Raw genomic sequence first — 20,478 nt, 5'->3', positions numbered from 1 at the left:
CAATATTACTCACTAGACTTAATTCCTCAAGTGCAAATATTAATTACAAAGATGTGGCCTCAGTCCAAATTTGAGAAAACTAAGCCATTTGCAGTTTTGCTGAAACTATATTAAATAAAAAAGTTTAACCTATTAGTGTGACACTGCTAATTAAATGTTTTTCTTCATTTATTTTTGCACTTTAGAAGCATGGCCCAAAGCATTTTAATCTTGTAGTACCTACACAGAGCATGGGTTATATACAGTATTCACTGCATTCCATTCACCTGCTGACATTAGGCAAGACACAGCAAAACAAGATCAAATATAACATAAATGGTAAGTAGCCACTCCAAATTCAGCCCTTCATCCCAAACTCTGAACTACAAAACCTTATTATACTCGACACAGGGGAAATACATAAATGAACAAGGTGTTATGAACATCACCTGAAAGCTACCAACATCAGTACAATACAATCAATATGACGACTGTTTTCCACAAATCTCTGCGTTGGATGTCTTACAAAATTGGAAAGCAACGACAGTTTTCAATCTCCCATTTTGTGATTAAGTATACACGTACTTACTTCAGGCTGCTCATCTTCAGCTCAAAGGCTTCGGCCAGCTTGCGAGACTCTTCCTTCCAGCGCTTGGTTGTCTTCTGCTGGGCCATCAGCAGCCGACTCAGCTCGTTATTGGAAGCCCTGCTGCTTTCCTCCAGCTCCCTCACTCGGGCTTCCAGCCCATGTTCCTTTAGGGAGAACTCGTGCTCCATTGTAGAGACCTGGGGAACCAACTTTAACACTCAATCTTTCATTGTCAAGAACTGATCATATCTGACAAGTTCCCCTATCGGCACATCTCTTTATATTTTAATCACTATTCAAAGTGACTCCCTTGCAAGCCGAGAAGCCATAAATGGACATTGTACATGTACCGCAACCAAAGTACATGTTTGGGAATAAATGATCAAATCAAAGATTTAACCCCATATTTTGTATTCTGTACAGCTGTGTTACTGTGCATCTCAATTTGGCTAACCCGCAAATAAAACAATGGGCTCTCATTACCAAAAAAACCCCACTTGACATGTTGTAAAACTCAGTAGGAATCTTTTGTCAACAAAGCTGCATGGGGATATGACTATGGTACATCTGAGCCATGGGGATCTTGATCTTTTAATCTTGTATTAATGCCTACTAAATAAAAAAGGAGAAAGTGTCATTCAAATGCAGGCATTTGCTGATAAATTCAAAACCTCAAATAATGAGCAAAAATAGCAAATGCCGAACCCTCAAACCCTGATAAGAAGGGCTAAATCTGTATGGCAAATTTTCGGAAGAGCAGACATAAATAATGTGGTCCTGAGACAGGTTTTGAAACTTCAGACTAAAGAAGGTTCTGAAAATACTATTATTATTAGAGAAGTAATGTCAATTGCTGCAAATATATACTGTGAGAGTGCCTCTGATTTACTCAAACCATAAACCTGCTTGTTCTACAGAACGTGTACTAAACATTTATTCCTCTGGGTTCCTCGTAGAAATGTGAAATTGAAAAGTGAGTCCCCAGCCAACACCTATTGAAAACCCTGAGGTCTGAAGAGCCTTGCACCTGTTGCTTTGCCATCCTCTGGGCTTTAAGGCTGGATTTCCTGAGGTCCTCCATTTCCTTGCGGAGCTGCTGGTTCTCCTGCTGCAGCTGCAGCCTCTCCTCGCTGACACTGTCGCAGTCCTCCCGGGCCACGGCCAGCGCCCCCTGCAGCTTCTGTACGGTCTCCCGGCAGCGAGACAGCTCCTCCTCATAGCTGGGGACAAGGAAGGCAGGAAGGCAAAGCCACTTAATCAAAGATACAATATAACCAGTTTCATGTTCCAGTAAAGTCCTTGTTGTGGTTTTTGCGCACCTATAGTCATGATTTACTGTACACTCATTTTCACTTCATTTCCATGGGCAGCTAACTTTTGCAAACTCTTGGCAGATGAATATGTAGTTAAGTGTTACGTAATACACACAGGTAGCAAAACATACAAATCTATACATACAGGATAAGGAACACTTGAAGAAACTACTTATGAAGAAGACGTGGGTGTTTATATTGACATGAAACTATCTTTTTCTTTTTTTTGGACAATGCTGGGGAATAATAAAAAGGCAACCAATAATAGGTTTAACAGATGAAAGTTAAGGATTTGATATTAAAACTGATGTCATATTGAATTTGCATAATTTGCTAGTAAGATTTCATTTAGAACATTGTGCACAATTTCAGTCACAAAAATTTGTTAAAACAATTGCTGCTTTGGAATCATTCCAGGGAAGAATGAAATTCATTCATAGCTTTAAAGGAATGTTCTACACTAACAGAATAAAATAACCAAACCTTTTTATGCTTGAACGGAGAGGACTGTGAGGGGAGCCAGTTCAAATATTCAAAATCCTCAAAGGCACTGACAAAATCGACCTTAATGAATTTCTTCAGAATCAACAGTGAAAAAAGAATCAGGACTCAAGTGGAAACAATGTGGAAATGTGTTGAAAATTAAGAAAGGGAAAAACAAAGCGTTGTGGGAGTATGGAATACACTTCCAAATGTTTACTGTTAAAGACCATACCCTGGCTTCCTTTCAAGAATGGCTAGACAAAATCATTGGATTAATTACTTATCATCTACCAAATAGCCTCCTTTCATTTATAAATTTTCTTCTGCTCTAAACCTGTGTGGACTTAAGTTGGTCTGAATTCTCCTAGAAATATAATTAACAGGTAGTTAAATAAGAAACATTCATGATTTACAGATAATCCAACTACATCGTGAGTGTAATAGCTAGAAACTTTCTTGCCACACACATTGTGCCTAAAAAGGCACACTGTGTGTGGAATACAGTTTTTTTAAACAATACTAAAATTAAAAGTAATCCAAATACAATATTAATGGATATATCTAGATATATATGTAATCTTTAACACAAGGTATATAAAAAAGAGAAAACAGAATTTTAAGAATGCAAAATCAAATATTTAATAACTTTGTATTTTATAACCTTGAATACAAATAGTACAAACAATAAAACATTAAATTAAATTAACTGCTTTTTTGTGTTTTTTTCACAGCTAAAGGTATTGGTTTCAATACTTGTTCATTGCTCCGCTTCTAGTGTTTTTCTTTGTAGCAATTGTAGGATTGCTGTTACTGTTGAATTTAATTCCAGCTGAATCATTTCACACAGGGCTCTTTGAAATGAGTATTTCTCAGGGCAGGACATGTTCTTGACCTGAAAATAATTACTATTAAATGGAAGGAGATACTGACATATGAATTGAAATTGTGGGTGGAAAAGTAAATCGTACCAAGAAAAACTTCTCCCTTTACAAAGGCTGGACAGAGAATTGCTATCTGAGAATCATTAAAGCAAAACATAAAGCAAGTTAATGAGAAACCATGTCATAAGAAAACAGACTTATCCTGTGTTCTTTCTAGAGAACATTCCTGAAAAGCGATGGAAACTTTTCTAGTGTTAGGGAATATGTTTGGCACTTACTTCATCTCTAGTTTTTTTACTTTGGTCTGGGATGCCTGCAGTGATATCTGCAGGTCATCTTTGGATCGCTCAGCATTTAGGCACCTCTGATGAAGCTCATCTATCTTCCTGTACTCAGCTTCACTGCCTCTTCCATCACGATACACCTAAATCAAGTCAAAGGGGTTTCATAAGTTTTAAGGCTTCACTACACTACTATAATATACTTATAATTATGTGGCAGAACCTCCAATAAATTTGACTTCTTCATATCAGTAATTCACAGCAAATCCGTTTTTAACTTCTGAGGGGAAAGAACATTTGGAGCATATAGCATGAAAACTGCAGGGCATTATAACTGAATACACTGTGGTTCTGAATGATAAATGTAAGCCTCTAATGTTACTTCACAATAATTTAAATTCATTTCAGACTTGGAGTATTATACATAATGATATAATCTGACTGTAGCACAAAGGGAAGATACAATTCTGTGTCGTTTGACTCTATGATGTGACAATCAAACCCATCTGCCTCACATCCACTCTATGGTAACTTGTTGCTGAGCACCAGCCCTTAAGGAAAACAGTTAAATTCTGAACTGGAAATTAAAAAAAGAACTGCTTTATCTCCTTGGTGAATCCGTTTCCCCCTTCCTCTTGCTAACAATATGTACCACCTCTTTTTTTATAAATTCAGTAGCCTCACCATTGCAGATAAATGTAGTGGCGCACAGAAATAGCATAGGAAAATTTAACTTGATACGGTTTGTTAAACTACACTGATTACTTGCCATAATTACTGAATATCCTAACACTGTACAAGGGTAAAATACAGTATATAAATAATATACTATAAATATACTATATTATATATACTATATTAAAATACAGTTTATCAAATTTTTGGAAAATTAAACATTATTAAAAGATATAGTGATTTTGGTGATTCAGAAAGTCCAAAACATAAAACAAAATAAAAATGGATTGATTCTTGTGTCTTGTTGGCAAATATTGGTCCAGCGCGCAGCACTTCAGTCTTTACCTTTTCAAGCTCCTCTTCCATAGCTCGCTTCTCTCGTATTGCTCTCTGTATCTGAGCCTCCCTGTCACCACATTCCTTGTTGGCAAAACAGAGTAATTAATAATCCAGCACAATAAGCTGTAAAACTAGGAATGAACATTTACTCAGCTATGTCTTACAAAGAAAACCAAACCAAATGCATTATTCACTTGCTTCATTGTTACTTTTTTAATTAATAATCCCTTCTGTTCCTTGAAAAAAAAATCAAAGAACATGAAAACACAGATCCTACTTTAAAATAACAAAAATGGGTGTCAGTTCCTTTATTTTTGTGGTACATTAACCTCATCTAGTGCTGTCATTTCTAATTTCTGTAGCTCTGTAAAGCTAAATGTCAGAGCAATATTTATTCAAAAAATCATCAATCTAAAGCTGTAAAGGTTTACAGATTTTCATTAATCAAATGGCAGAATTAATCACTCTTAAAGGCTCCTTAATACTGACCACAATTCTAAAGGCAAGATGAAGTTTTTACAAATACAAATTACATACAAAATTATATGAAATGAAAACATATTTGCAATGAGAATAAAACACCTTAAAGGAAGCTAAGCTATATTTAGGAAAATGTTATATGGTTTATTCCAGGCTGAAAAGAGAAGAAAGGAAACAATGTTTTCGGCTATGGAGCCTTCATCGGGTGTCAAAATAACACAAATAAGTGCCAGTTCCTTTATTTTGTGGCACATTTACCTCATCTAGTGCTGTTATTTCTCATTTCTGTGGCTCAGTAAATATACGATTAATGACACACAAAGAAGGCTCCACAGTCGAAACGTTGTTTCCATTCTTCTCTTTTCAGCATGGAATAAATCTATTACTTGTTCCTTTGCAGGCTACGCATGCTGACGCAGCTACCTACTTAAGCTATATTTATGTTCATTCACACTAATTGAAAATTCTCATCATGGTGTCAGCTGTTGTGTTTTGATGTGGTTGGCAATAAAACGTGGAGTTAACTGAATGAAATTGGACTACTAGATTCTCTAACACACCAGATATACCATATTTAACACACTAAAAGAAACTTCATAGTTTAATACTTAATTCCAACAGTTTACATACCAGCTGAAGAGCAGAGAGTTCCTCAGCTAGTCTGTATATCTGCACATTACATTGCTTTCTGACATTTTCAACCTGAATTTAAAAGAAAAAAAGAGAAAACATTTTTTGATGATAATGCTGGGTAAAAAAGGAAATACTTCAATGTCATTAACTGATCATGAAAAACATTTAAATATTTTACCAAATCATAATGAATTAAGTTTGTTCAGTACAGTAGTACACCTATGGTGTTGACATAAGCAATTCAATACTACATGTTCACAAATCCTTACTGCACACATCACATGCAAGATACTCATACAATGCATTCCCAATTCAATTTCCTCTAACACCTAACCTTTGCCATAAGAAAGAGTCCCAGTCAGTAGTTATTTTTGAAGTACTTATCCAATGCTGAATCATACCTGAATCACTGTGTGCTCTCCATACACTGTGCATGCAGCCTCCAGCTGCAGTGATTCATCTGTGCTAAGGTTACACTCTGAAGATTCACAAATGGATGGCATGACCTTTCACTGAGGACATTTTTCCTTAACTTTTTTTTTTAAAACACACCTCTTACTAGCACAACTGATTTTTGTTCTTACTTCATGTAAAACATTCTGGCAAGATTAATACTCACTGGCTACATTGGAATTAGCTAGAATGACATACCAATTTTGCTGCTTTTTTCCATCATATTTGAAAGAAGAAATAATGAACTAATAATGGATTTCATGAGCTCAGCTCACAGGTTTACAGTTTATTTGTATTATTTAGTGTGATTTCTTATGCACAGGTATGGTGTGTGCTGTTACATTTCAATTTAGACACAAACCAAGAATTATAGCAATAGAGCAACTCAGAGATAACCCAAGTGCAAGTGACTTTGCAGAGCTTGTAAGTTTAATTAAGGATGTACTGTATATCAGTGTCTCTTGTAATAAACCTCAGGTAAACTGTATGATGGTCAGATTCCATCTTAACCTCTTCTCTTATCCACACTCTCAGGGTCTTGCAAACATTAGTTGCTAAAACCTAAAGTAGGGCTAGAACTCACACATAGTGAGTCAATCGCCTCTGAGAGAAACTTGATATACAAAGATACACAATGCCAGTAAATCACCCTTGCCTCATGCTATCATTTTCAAATGCTTAAGCCAGGAATATGTGAGGAGACATTCCCAGAAAGAATGTATCTGCATGGTGAATGTTTTTCAGAAATAAGGTAAAATGTTTGGCTGTGAAGGAACAGGTCCCTGAGACTTGTGAGAGACAAATGGCAAATGTGGAAAGAATCTTTGAATATCCAAATCAATCACGTGATTATAACATCACTTTATTAACCCTTTACAATTTCTTGCATTAGGAATTGGTCTTTTCGCATACCCCAGCTTGCTCTCCATGAGACACACAGACAGGGAGAGAACCCGGGGTCAGAACGCAGGGTCTGCCATTGTACAGCACCCCTGGAGCAGTTGGGGTTAAGGGCCTTGCTCAGGGGCCCAACGGAGTAGGATTCCTCTGCTGCGGGATTTGAACCGGCAACCTTCCAGCCACAGGCGCAGATCCTTAGCCACAGAGCCACCGCTCCGCATATTATCAATCAACCAGTACAATGTGTATCAGCAGTTAATGTTTTACAGTTAAACAACGACTATAAGCCGTGACCTTTAAAAAATCCAATAATTACAAATTAATTAAAAATTGAAATAAAAAATCAATTTCTTATACATAATTAAAAACATTTGAGGCTGATCTTTGCTTCTCTCGATCCTGTTCCATGTTTACACTACTCTTGTTCAGACACTTTCTCCTTCTCTTATTAAGCTTCAATGCAATTAATAATGTAGTATCACCATGTGTCAAAGACATTTTATTATTTTAATTTCCTGTCTAGAGTGATTAAGTTTAGTGTGACAAAGCTTGAGGAATTGAGGATTCCCTTGAACACTGGGCTTAATACCAGGGTGTTTCCATAATTATTTCCAATACTGCCTCTGCTGTACTATACTATTCAAATCCAGGAACAATCAATTTAATTGATAAAAGAACAATACAGTGTAACAGTATTGCACTTCTAAAAGCATTAATATTAAAAAAATGTTCTTAATATAAGTGTAATAGTATTTAATTTAATAGTAGTAGTCTGTAATTGTTTCACACATTTTATTTTTGCCTCTTCTAACACTGCTTTTGTCCCTTTAGGTTCTTGTCATCTGGTTTGACAACATTAACAGCAAATTAAATAATGAATTCATCCGCAGGCACTGTTCATGAAAGCTTTTAAGAGCATGGTGTGATATTTCAAACAGCTTTTTCACCAGGGGGCCAATTCTCTCTTCCCTCACTGATTGAAGAAAACCTAGCCCCACCCCAGTGAGTAAGACAGCAATCGGAAACATGCTGCACGTGCCTCTCAAGTGTAATCTTCTCCCCGAGACTGAACAGAGCCACTACATTCGTAGAATAACTGTCGCAGCTCAATAACCTAACAAGCACAGTCGAGGGACTCATTTATTTCTCCCAATAATGTGCTTATGGCTTATTAGACTGGTACACACACTCATGTTACATGATACAGCGTTCTTTCAAAGACCAAGGTTTGGTTTCAAAACCAAGACAAAGTAAAAACACGTATTTGAAATGTAGTGGTCCTTGACATTTCTTACCATGAGGAACAGCAATTTTCAACAAATCAATAAATACCTAAAGGTGAGCGGTAATGCAAAATATTACTATAATTTAATCACTTCAATGAAATATACTGGGTAGCAGATAAAAAAAAATAAAATAAAAAGAGTTCCAGGTTTTTCACATCATTTTTTAAAATTAAGGTATTTTAACTCAATATTGGGTGAAACACTTCTTCCAAATATGGAAATGGTTTCTTGAAAAAGGATATAAAGAGACTTTAAGCTACTTGTATTTAAAGACAAGCTTGCTTTTAATTTGGTGTACAGTTTTGCACATCTGTGAGATATTCTTTTAGGCAGTAGGTTTGAGAAAATCATGTTCTTCATGTACGCCACAGACTTCTGATTAACTGCTTATGGCCCAGTTTGTTTAAACAAACAAAATGTATCCAGTTTCATAGTGTATTCCTACCTGTGACTTTGACTATATTATTTAGAATATGCTGTGTACATAAGCATGATTGCCTCTAGTTGTTTGATGTATTTGGAAATGTCATTACCACGAAAAAGTACAAAACAGCACTGCAATTGCAATTTCACCATAATTCTGATCTGTAATTAACACCAGGAGTTTCATCTACCTAGGCAGATTTTTTTTTAGGTTTTCCAATGACTGCTTAATGTACCATTTATATTGTAATACATATAATATTAATTAGAAAATGCTCCTCCTTCTTTTTTCAAGATAAATAAACCCTCCATTTAATGGACTAATGGGAGAATGGCTGTTCGTTATTGCCAAGAATTCCATTGTACCAGTACCGGTTACACATGGCAATAAAGTTCAAGTTCAAATGTCCGTTTAATCATAGTTTTTTTCAGACCAAACACACAATATCATATTAGAAATATATATATAATAAATATGTACACAACGTATATATGCTTTCTGGTTCTTTTGACAGGGTTAATGAAGATTGTTCCTTTGCCATTTTATCATAAATATACAAGTTCTTTATTTCACATCGTAAACATACTAATACTGTATACTGTATATACAATTCTGTAAACCACACAAAACAAAAACAACACCCATTGCAAGCAACTGACCTATTCCTGTAGGACACCATTAATACTACATAAATGTAAAATTCAGGCATATCTTTTATCTTGTTTTATTATGTGTGTATTTTCCCCATTACTGTGGGGACAGTCTGGTATTTCCCCAATTTTAATAACAAAGTTCCACTATAGCAAATATTGTCTGAAAAATCTGAAGTCCATTAAACTAGGGTTTTACAGTATTTTCCGAATTTGTTAAAACATAAAACATTGTTTCCTTAAACTGAAAAATTTCAGTCCTAAATCATATATTTTTTATTCCAAGTAGAATAATCTGTAAAAAAAAAAAATACACTTGTATCACATTACAAGATATCACAGTAAAAGCTGTTTTAGACAAAATCTCTAATTTTGAGATAAGCACTTAACAACTCTTCTTCTGACATCCTCTGAAATCTCTTTTGATCAGGTCATATTGCACTTCAACAGAATTCTGTTGTGAAGAGCAGGTAACCAAAATTGTGTGATTTTTTTATACAGCAGTGCAGGTCAAACCCACACCTGAATTGATTAGAATACCTGACTCCAATTACCCTCTTTTCAAGATGTCATTATCCTAGAGGTTCACATACGTTTTCCATCAGTGACCTTGATTGTTTAAACCATTTGTTCAATAAAGATATAGCAATGTAAAATGTTGTGTGTGTTTGTTAAATAAGACTGTCTTTATTTATTATTATGACTTAGATGAAGATCAGATCACATTTCAGGAGCCATTCATGCAGAAATACATATAATTCCTAAGGGTTCACAAACTTTTTCTCACAACTGTATTTACACTGTAATGACTTGTTGGTACAACTGTAATGTAACTGAAAATGAACATTTTAAGGGAAACGACAACTATAGAGAAAGTTTAAGTTTACTTTTTCTGCCAACAAAACTTTGCTGTCTACTGGGAATACTTAATTTAATGTCTGTGTCATGAGCGTGCGTTTCATATACAAAAAAAAGACAAAGACACTAGCCTCTTTCCTTGTTCGAACTGCAGCCTCCTGAATTAACTGCGAAATGGCCTCTTTCATTTTCTCCAGCTCTTCATCTTTTTGTTTTTCTCTCAGAAGTGCCTGTTAACTCAGCAAATAGAACAACAGGTATCACTAATTATAATCACAAGGCAACTTTAGGAATGCAAGTTGTTTCCAGGCAGATTGTAGACTGTATAATGAAGAAAATATGTACTGTAAAAATGGATATACTGTAATCATGTTGGCTAGACCAATCTAACCTCAACAGGAAAACATAGTAAAATTGTCAAAGGCCATCCTGTCTTGTGTGGGATATAACACACATTGACATATACAGTACACACCTACAGTACGGTATACATCATACACATGTCTAAAAGTAATTCTATAAAAAAGTAAATATTTTGTTCAACCCTGCAAAAAAAGTGGCTTTCAAAGATCTGGCCTCAGAATACAAACCCAAACAATTAAAAAAAAAAGACCACTCTACATACTGAAAATACAAAAGTACTTGATTAACCGTTTCTTAAAAGTAAATCTCTTGCATGTGGTCTTCTGCTGCTCATGTGGAACATACAATGTATGGCAATCATCCTCCCTCAGGAATGAAAACAGGGAGCAGTACTGTACTAAAAACTACACATTAGTTAATCAGGATCATGTGTGCAGTCTCCAATGAACTAAATACAGACATTCCTCAAATAAATGAAATTCCAAACCGATGCACAAAAGAAATGCAACACTCAGACCTACTGGATTTATTCAAATAAAGTGGTATCAAATACATGATAGAAAATGTGAAGAGAAATACAGATCTTTATGAGTTTTCAGTATGAAATGCAATGTAAAGTCAACATGAAAACTTCACGAAGTTGTTAAAACTGGGTACAACCTCTCTGAACATTATCGTAATCTTAACACTGCTGATGCATAGATTATACCACCTCTCTTCCTGTGCAGCTGCAGTGAGACTGCAAAGGCTGGTTGATTACAGTTGCCTCCTGTCTTTGTGCTGATGTACAAGTTATTTGTGGAATTTCAGTGTGGAGACACACTGCCTTCCAGACTATGACCAGCCTTTCACAGAGCCAATTTCCTCTGGACTAGCCTGACTGGTGAAGCACAAGTTCTCTAGAAGTAAGGCCACCTTCAAACATGCTGATAGTGTTACATGCCACAGGGACATTAAAGATCCCAATACAGATTAGTTAATACCCACCGAACAGGTTGCTCACGTTCAGTTTAATACAGTTCAATTGTACTCAGGTCTTGACAAAGGAGATCATGATCTCTGGTTTTGCATGCGTTTCGAAAGTATTGTCCTGAGTGGGAAATGTTTTGTATATAATTCGCTTGGTCTTTCTATTACTGAATCTGTCTTTCATCCCCACTGTTGGGATCTGTTTGCCACCAAAAGTCCCAGATGGCTTAGTCTGGCCTTTGATCAGGGCGGGATCTAGGCAGTAACATTTAATGTGAATACTTGTAAATAATAACCTATGTTAGTTTGTAAATCTTGGAAATAAATTGGTGTTTGTGTCTTCTAAGTTAATCAACGTTTATTGGCTCTGCAACCAAAAAGCCAGGTTGTTATGCTCAAGCCAGGTTGTTATGCTCAAGTTTTCCTGACTACAGGGAAGGTACTACCATCTTTAATACATTTTCTTGTTAGTCCCAACTTCTAACTTTATTTTTAGCCTAATGTATTAAATATATACACACTGTCTATTAAGAATGATATCTGAACTTTACCATTATGGACAAAGTGCCTAATATACAACAACAGCAAGCTAATTCTTATTCACCTCATTTTAGCAATTTAAACAAACACCAAATAATGGACAACTGGTGGTCTTATAAAATCACATGGAGAGAGCTCAGTATTTTGTTATACAAAAGTACATTGAACAGGTTTGTTTTTTTGTCTAACCCATCTGTTTTAAAATGTGCCCAATGATCTAATCTCGTAAGAATGTTGCGTTTCCATTGTGTATCAGTATAACATACAAGTTTTACCTCCCATGTGCAACAACCATCAAACATTATAAAAAAAGCAGTTTGTTAAGTGTGTTCTAAGTTTTAGAATTAATCATCCAAATGATTTATTGTAGTTTTAGCTACATATACTGTAAACACATTGCAGTGCCTTTAAGTGTTATTAGCCCTAGCTATCAAGAAATTGTATCTTGCAGCCACATGCATCATGACCTCTCATGCAGAAGTATTCTCGTTTTCACTAGAGTGATGATGAAGAGCCACAACACTGTGGCAGAATTAGCAAGCAATCTCACAACCCCCCTTTCAGTAAGGCCTCTGCCCTTTTCGACAGGATTAATCAGACTATACGTAAATTGAACTGAAATTCCATGGAATGAGGTCAGCAAGGCATGAAAAGAATGATGACAATGACTAACCAGTGACTAATCAAGCAAATCTAACCTGGATCAATGTTGAAGCCGAAAACCAAGGAAACAGACACATTTGAGGTATATACAAGATACTACATGTAACTAATTAAAGAATGAATCAAGAATGTAAAAAAGTAATTAAAATAGATTATTTTGTGTATCTGTTTTACTCTATTACTGACGGCATACATTAATTTTCATTAAATCTGTTAGACCTATTACAATGATCGACTTTTAGCAAGAATTCGGCTTTTCCTTTACCAAAACATTTTGATTAGCGAAGTAGGAAATTATATTTCTATACAGAATCAGAGCATTGTGGAATCACACTTTTAGGAACAAAACAGAATGAAGAAACAGTTCACCAAGACAGCACAGGGAAGATACCAGTAATTAACAAAAAAACATTACATGAACACATGACACATGGTAAAAGGATCTCAAACCAGATCCCTATCTCTTTTCAGCACTACAGGACATCTTGACCTAGGGCTCCACAGACCCAGCAAAGCAATGTCAGTACGGCCAGTTATTCTGTTGGCTTCCTTCTTTGAAACTGGGATGGCAACCAAGTAAACGTCACCTGATCTTTCTGCAGCGTAGCCTCTTCTGCCAGCTGAATGTTGTCTCGAACTCTAGCCACGGCTTCGTACTTCTCCTCCTCCAGGCAGGCACATTTCCCCTGGAGCTCCCCGACCTGTCGCTCCCAGACACTCCTGTCCTTCCTTACCTGCTCTGCCTCTTGGGTGGCCACCTTTAGCCTTCAAAACAGTCAACCAGATGGCATGTGTGGACAAATGGGGGCTTCCACAATAGCTCCTACTAAATCAAGTCTGACTTTCTCGGGAGGATTTTAAAAGAGTTAAAATCCGCATCATTTGAAGATTATCTTCAAATTTAAAGCAAAGCAAGTTATTAACCGCTACAACCTAGGCGATGACGATTTATAAGAAACCCATTTTCTTTTGGAATCAAGTATGTAGAATGGGCTGCCTTTGATCTTGGGTATAAAAATATATCAAACTATATGAATCTACCGAATTATATGAATACATACCTTCATCTTAACACGATTTTGTAAAAAGGAGGTTTTGCCACCTCATTTCGGTTATCATTAAGGCCAATGCAAAGTTGGTCTCTGCACCAGAGTCAAAACAGTAATTAAAACATTCCAGCATGCTTACTTTTAAAAACATGCAGCTTAAATTGCTGAGAAGTGGAAAATGGTGGAAAGAAAACAGGTGTTTTCCAAGTTCCTCTTTCAAATCAAATTATAACATGGAGCTTAGCAACAATAAAAAGTCCATGCAATGACAGCTGCAGGTACTGTAAAAGGGATATCTGAATGATTATTCTCACATTCTGAACAAATACGATATCCACAGATGGATAAAATAAACTATTTTAAAATACAAGTAATAGGTTTATTCCATGCTGAAAAGAGAAGAGAGAAAACACAACGTTTCTGCTGTGAAGCCTTCTTCAGGTGTGAGCCCGAAAGTTGCGGAGGGACTAGACGTCCTGAACTAAGCAAAGCTTATTTCCACAAAACAGGTTGGAGAATTTCCCTGAGTTCAAACTCTTTCCATATGAAAAGAGTTTCACTTTCCCCAAGACAGAGCAGACATATTTGGCACTATGTAGAGAAGGTCTGTTGGAAATCTTTTCCCATTAGAGTAAATACACACTGCCTAATGTGTTAGGCAAACTTGATGAACGTTAGTGAAAGAGGCTGTAAAGTGGAGTGGGAACAACACAGTTATCATAGCAATCATTTTGTCAGGCTCTTGGTTCTAAATGAAGGTAATTGAATCTTTCTTGCAAGATGAAGTTAACCGTGCCCGTGATGATAGGGTAAACCACAATGAGAGTGTCGCGTTTCCTCACCTGGCTTCTAACTGGCTGATGGCTGACTGCAGTTGCTGTACCCGCCTGTCTGAGGCCTCCTCTCTCCCAAAAGCCGCCACCGCTTCTTCCTCCTACACAGAGTGACAAAACCACCGGCACCACAGACACAGAGTGGAGCTCCATTAAACACTTTCCACTCCGAAGTGCCATGATAGACCTTTCTGAGAGGGTGGTTTTATATCAGAAATCAGAAGTGAGGCAAGTTTTATCTTGGTACAGTGCACCAGTTTTATTGTAACCCTGCAACACATGCCAAGATTTGACGGGCTTATCTGATACATTGCTGCCAAAATTAAAGAGAAAGTGTAGGATTAATGTTAACCATCAGAGCAGTTTACTGCAACTGCATACACTGCTGGAGTCATAACGATCCAAATCAAAAAAGTTATCAGAAGGTGAGATATGATGTAAGTGAGTCACAGGAGCAGAAAAATAAAGAAAAGACTCACAAAAACAACATTTGGTACTAGACAACGGTATGGGGGTGCACTGAGTGGGTGCCACTGAAGTTCAAGTTATGTTTCCAGGTTGTGCACAAAGCCTTGATAATGGCAAAATGGAAGTAAAAAAATCCATTATGGACAGAGGGCAAAACTCAAACAATTAATAACGGACAGAGGTAAAAGAGAATGACTAGTCTAGTCAAGACTTATATCAGTAGCTCTAACATGCTGCCTCTCTCTTCGTCACACAATTGCACACAGCCAGCTCTACATGACGTAATGATCCTAGTACATTGGCCACATTGAATATTACAATCAATTCATCCATTGTCAAAAGGTCACATATTCCTGGCAATGGCTGTGGCAACCCAGATCCTGTCTTGAAAGCACAGGATGCAATGTGGGACTACACATTGGATGGGATTGCAGCCCGTGCCAGGGTACACACTGGACCAGATGCACAAGCACACAGGGAGAATTTAGAGACACCCCTCAAAGCCTCGCCAGCCTGTCTTTTCAAGGAGGGAAGAAGCCAGAGCACATGATGAAAATTCACTCTGAACAGTGGGAGAACATGCAAAACCCCACGTAAAAGGCATGTCAGCCCAGAACCGAACCCACAACCCAAAAGCCGTGAGGAAGTAGCACTAGCCACCATGTTGCATGCCACACTATAATAATTTGTTAAAAATAACCTAATTTCAGTTTAGTACTACAAATCAGTGAAAGACAGCAATTCATTGGCATACTAGTAAACATAATTACCCATCTTTGCATTTGTTCTTGAAGGTTCTGCATAAGTTTTGTCATTTCTTCAACCTTCGCTGTAGCTGTTCGCAATTCTAACTTTGCTTGCCTACAAACCAAAGAAATTATGATGTATAGAATGTGTCACAATATGAAAAGGATGTTACTTTCAGAGTTTGGGCTGATTCTTAAGGGTTAATAATAGCAGTTACAACCTAAACAAAACCATCCGTCTATTTTCTAACCACTACTTCAAATTCAGGTCTGCAGGTTAGCTGCAGTCTATTCCAGCAAGCTAAATCTCAAAAGAAAAATTAAACTCTGGATAAACAAGAAGGGGTCTAATGCTTGAACTAACCACACAAACAAGGTTTGCCAGGTCTAACAAAACAATAAGAGTTCATGACAATTAGACAATTAGATAAAAACAGGAAAAAAAACTAGTAAGTAGTAAGACTATACAGTAAGTAAAAGGATCTTAGCATTCAGCTAGCACAGATCAAGACCTTGATTTTTAGAACAAGGCTATTTTTTGCACAAAACGTGAAAAATCAGAAGTTTCACTCAGCAAGTTATCTTTATTGAAGCCCAAATTGTGTCAGATGGGAGATTTGCTTCAGAATTTATTGTAATATATGTATTTTTTACACACAGACATCCTTGTAGAGAGAATGCCATTCTCATAAACATACATGCACAAATAAATACCGTCCTTTATAATGAAAGATACTTGGAATGTCTTTGTCCTGTACCATATCAGGTTAAAGAGGATCTGCAGTCCCAATTTCTTAGAATGGTTATTAAATCTCGGTAACAAAATAAAATTAATTGACGGTATTACAAAATTGGACAAAATGCTGAATTAAGCACAATATCATGAACTTTGTGAAAGTACGGTGTAATCATAATGTTGTTGCAAACCCTGGTCTCGCCACGGGCAAGCAAGAGTTTGTGAAAATTGCAACGTGAAGTGGTCCTTCCTGTAATGAAGCTGCTATTCCCCTTTAAAATGAAGAACTGCAAAGTGTGTGCAGGTGAGTATAAACTGAGGCACAGGGACGTGTCGGACCACGTCCTAGGCCAAACTGCACCTGAACTGATGGTTGTAGTCCTGACTGCTTTATAGTTGCTGCTGCGCTGATACCAGCACTGGGACCTACTGCAAACCTACCTCGTCTGAGTGCGAAGCTGCTCCAGTTCTGTGCTCTGTTCCGTCACGGTTTTCAGAAGCTGCTGGTTGGTCTGCAGGAGACATGAAGAACAACAATCGTTGTGCTGCATGCTTTTGAAGAAACTCTTAAAAAAATGGCAGATGAATAAGGTAGCAAAGACATAAAGAAATCATTTAAAAAGTGCTTGGTGCTTATTAAAAATGCATGAGCATGGAGTTTCTCCAATCCAGAATCAAGAATTAAAGGATAATGAATGTCACACATTAAATACATTTAAAACATATTCATTTTACTCAGTATAGAGAAAAACCTATCTTACTAAGAGTGTGATGAGGAAGTACAGATCTAAGATTACATGTTTTTTATCTTTGCAACTAGTGTTTAAAAACATTTCTTGCAGCAGCACATGTGTTACATCTACAAACTGGCAAAAAAATGATAGCAAGCCTTCTGAAACTAGTTTCTTTCTTCATGTCAGATGGGTAAACTATTTTCAACCTGTTACAATGTGATTTTGCTCAGGGTTCTTTAATGTACTTGAATATGAAAGATAAAAGTGTAACTCTAAAGTGTTTTGACAGGAATTCTCAATTTCCCTGATATCTCTACTGATGTGTATGTGCAGGGATTAATTATTTAGCTTTGTACTTTACATATAAATGATAATGAAACACTGCAGCTACAAAAGAGAATACAGTATTTCCAGGAAATACATTGACTGGCACAAAACAATTGGTTCCACATGTTAGCATTTTAGGTTGGCCTACATATTCATTCTGGTAAGTTAAACAGAGTTTGAAAGATCTGAACCACACAGTTGTATCTTGTTGTTGTACAACAGAATTTGGCAATGAACTATTAATCTTTTTGTTCTTAAAAGGATGAAGGTTGGTTTTAGAAAACCAGGCCTGAAAAAACATCCTTATACTGTTATTAAATGAATATGTGTTTTTGCCTGTATGTATAGATGTGACTTTAATGTGACTATTGGACATACATAAACCAAAAACTAAAATACAAAAACAATATGTACCAAACTGGTAAATGCATAATATTGAAATACAGTATACTACATGCACAAATGATTTATCAATGATTTTGAAAAAACAACCTGCACATTGTATATTTTGTACTTTGAGTGTTTTTTGTTTTAGTGCAGTATTCATATGTATGTAACTTTATTTGTTATTTTTTATAAGGTTTAGATACACTTTCCTACTGTATGCAGTTCATAGAAATCTTGACAACAAACTCAGTAATGTAATGAGAATCACAGGCACAAGTAACACAATCTGTGTGCACGTTCTATAAATAATGCCTGTGGTTTGACAGAATAAGCAGGCTTTCCAGATGTTTTTGCCTTACTGACTCCAGCTTCTGATTGGCTAATTGAAGCTGCTGAGCAAGTTGTTGAACCTGGGCCAGCTGATCCTGAAAGAGAAACGCAGGAGAGGGTTTCAGACACCACTGGTCTTGGGAGTAAACCAAGCATAGAGGAACTAAAAGGCCTTTGCATTCATGTTAAAATAATGTTTAACCGTTTTTTTGTTCTTAAACGTGAATCTACTCTATGGCAAAAGCAAAGCACTTTCTAAAGACAAATTAAACACTGCACTGAAGGCATAAAAGTTGTAAGACAAAACCGTTGAGCATGCTACCCTCTAGTGGATCTAAAAAAAACATGCACTTTCACAGCTACTTTTCTGTCAGATAGCTTTGGAAGTTTCATCATGTAGAGTATTCGCCAGGAGTAAACGACATTCCTGTCTTGAACCAAATATAACTAAATAAGCAAATTAGAATTGCATTTTGCAAGCTGTACACTACAATCAGACATGGAAAAAATAACGTTTTAAATAATTAAAAAGTATAAGATAAAAATGGCTCCTTCGGCCCACCAGCTTGAGTCTTATAATGATTTTAACTTCTGATGAAACAGATTATTTAAACCCCAGACCCCAGTCTGAACTGATTTATTCTAATTTCATTACTGTGTCAGATCCCTTTTCCCATCTGTAAACCCGATCAGCTGTTGAGTTCAGAGTACAGTTAACTGAAAACCAAATACTGAGAATTGTTGTTTGGTTTTACAAGACACCTTCACTGTTCAGAACATTATACATTATTTTGAAAGAATATATACAGCTAGCTGCACACACAAAACCAACCAAAGCTGAAGTTTTCTATTTTAAGCATTGTACAAGTACATAGGAGCCAAAAAAAATACAACATAACCCAATCACACTCAGTGAGAATAAGTCCCTTTCGCCTCAATGAATCATTAAAAAGCAAATACAGGCCTGCCTTTAAATGCTGCCTTTCAACCACATGAATCTGAGCCTCTGTCATGGTTTTTTGGTAAAGCTGCTGCAGCCGATCGAGTTCTTGTGCAGCAGACTGCCACAGTTCCATCGCCTGCTCTTTCTCCTGGAGTAACATTTAAACAAACACAGCATTACTAATATTATTACACACTTCAACTTGATTTTAGGCTTCAAGTCTATGTTCTCCAGTCAGGTTAAACAATGTAATATAGTTCCACATACTGTATGAGAGCAAATAACAAACAGGAAACTAAATCTTCAAAAACAAAGAGCAAAACAACATTCCTTCCCAGAGCTTGGTTCAGATAAAAAAAAAGAAAAAAGAAAAGTTAGAATAATGCCTTACATCTATACACTGCTCCTGGTTCTAAAGCCCAAAGTGTTCTCTATATGTTTGGAGGTGTACGTGTGAAACATTACTGCTCATACTGAATAAAGGGTAAATTTTAGGAAGGCCAGACAATGCAAGCCCTAGTGTTTTAAAAAGTGCTGTGGCATCTTGACAAAGTGTCAGCAGGTGTCTTGAACTCAGTTTAACACTCAGTTTAACAAAGGACAACAATTTCTACACCCGTGCTTTCAGTCAATAAATCAAGGCATTCGTTTTGGGAAAGTTTAATACAGAGGAAAGTGCATTGCCTGATTGTTCATCAATACCACGTGTTGTAGCAACCTGATTTACTTTTAGCCCAATTCATGACCAAACAGTCCCAACCTTGCTAGATCAGGCTACTTGACAGTAAGGCTGTTGTCTGATACAGAGCTGTTATGCTGCTAATAGTCTGGTGCCATTTTTATTTTCATCCACAACATTCTAAATATATATTTTAGACAGACAGACACAAAAGGTTCACAGCAAAACAGATGACTAATTTGGTACTTAAGTAAACAATAATACTTAAAATAATAAATAATACTTAAAAGAAATAACTACTTTTATTTATTTTTATTAAACAGTGATACATTTGCACATAATCCATTTTGCATAATATTCACTATAATCAAAATGTCATAGAAGCAGTCAACGTACAGTTAATGGACACTGCATCTGGACTCCTATACCGCTTAACTGAAAAGAATTTCAATTATTTTAAAAATCTTGAGATACCCCCACAAACCGG

At 36.4% G+C, this 20,478-nt stretch overlaps 1 protein-coding gene across 2 annotated transcripts in view; it reads right to left on the bottom strand.

Annotated features, from left to right (window-relative positions):
• sclt1 (sodium channel and clathrin linker 1) overlaps window positions 1-20,478 on the bottom strand; it is a 38,389-nt gene that overhangs the window by 10,308 nt on the left and 7,603 nt on the right. For both annotated transcript variants that reach the window (XM_088630415.1, XM_088630425.1), the window contains exons 8-19: window positions 19,338-19,460; window positions 18,399-18,464; window positions 17,033-17,103; window positions 15,880-15,970; window positions 14,651-14,742; window positions 13,347-13,524; window positions 10,356-10,454; window positions 5,651-5,722; window positions 4,547-4,621; window positions 3,524-3,669; window positions 1,596-1,788; window positions 569-765 (exon numbers count right to left, since the gene is read on the bottom strand). In XM_088630415.1, coding sequence (XP_088486541.1) covers window positions 569-765; window positions 1,596-1,788; window positions 3,524-3,669; window positions 4,547-4,621; window positions 5,651-5,722; window positions 10,356-10,454; window positions 13,347-13,524; window positions 14,651-14,742; window positions 15,880-15,970; window positions 17,033-17,103; window positions 18,399-18,464; window positions 19,338-19,460 — 1,403 coding nt within the window. The remainder of the gene's footprint in view (window positions 1-568; window positions 766-1,595; window positions 1,789-3,523; window positions 3,670-4,546; window positions 4,622-5,650; window positions 5,723-10,355; window positions 10,455-13,346; window positions 13,525-14,650; window positions 14,743-15,879; window positions 15,971-17,032; window positions 17,104-18,398; window positions 18,465-19,337; window positions 19,461-20,478) is intronic.

Source organism: Lepisosteus platostomus, chromosome 1 (assembly GCF_059453375.1).
Source record: "Lepisosteus platostomus isolate fLepPlt1 chromosome 1, fLepPlt1.hap1, whole genome shotgun sequence".
In the NCBI taxonomy this organism is placed as follows: domain Eukaryota; kingdom Metazoa; phylum Chordata; class Actinopteri; order Semionotiformes; family Lepisosteidae; genus Lepisosteus; species Lepisosteus platostomus.
The sequence above is the reverse complement of the archived record's forward strand: the minus strand, read 5'-3'. Positions and strand labels throughout refer to the sequence as shown.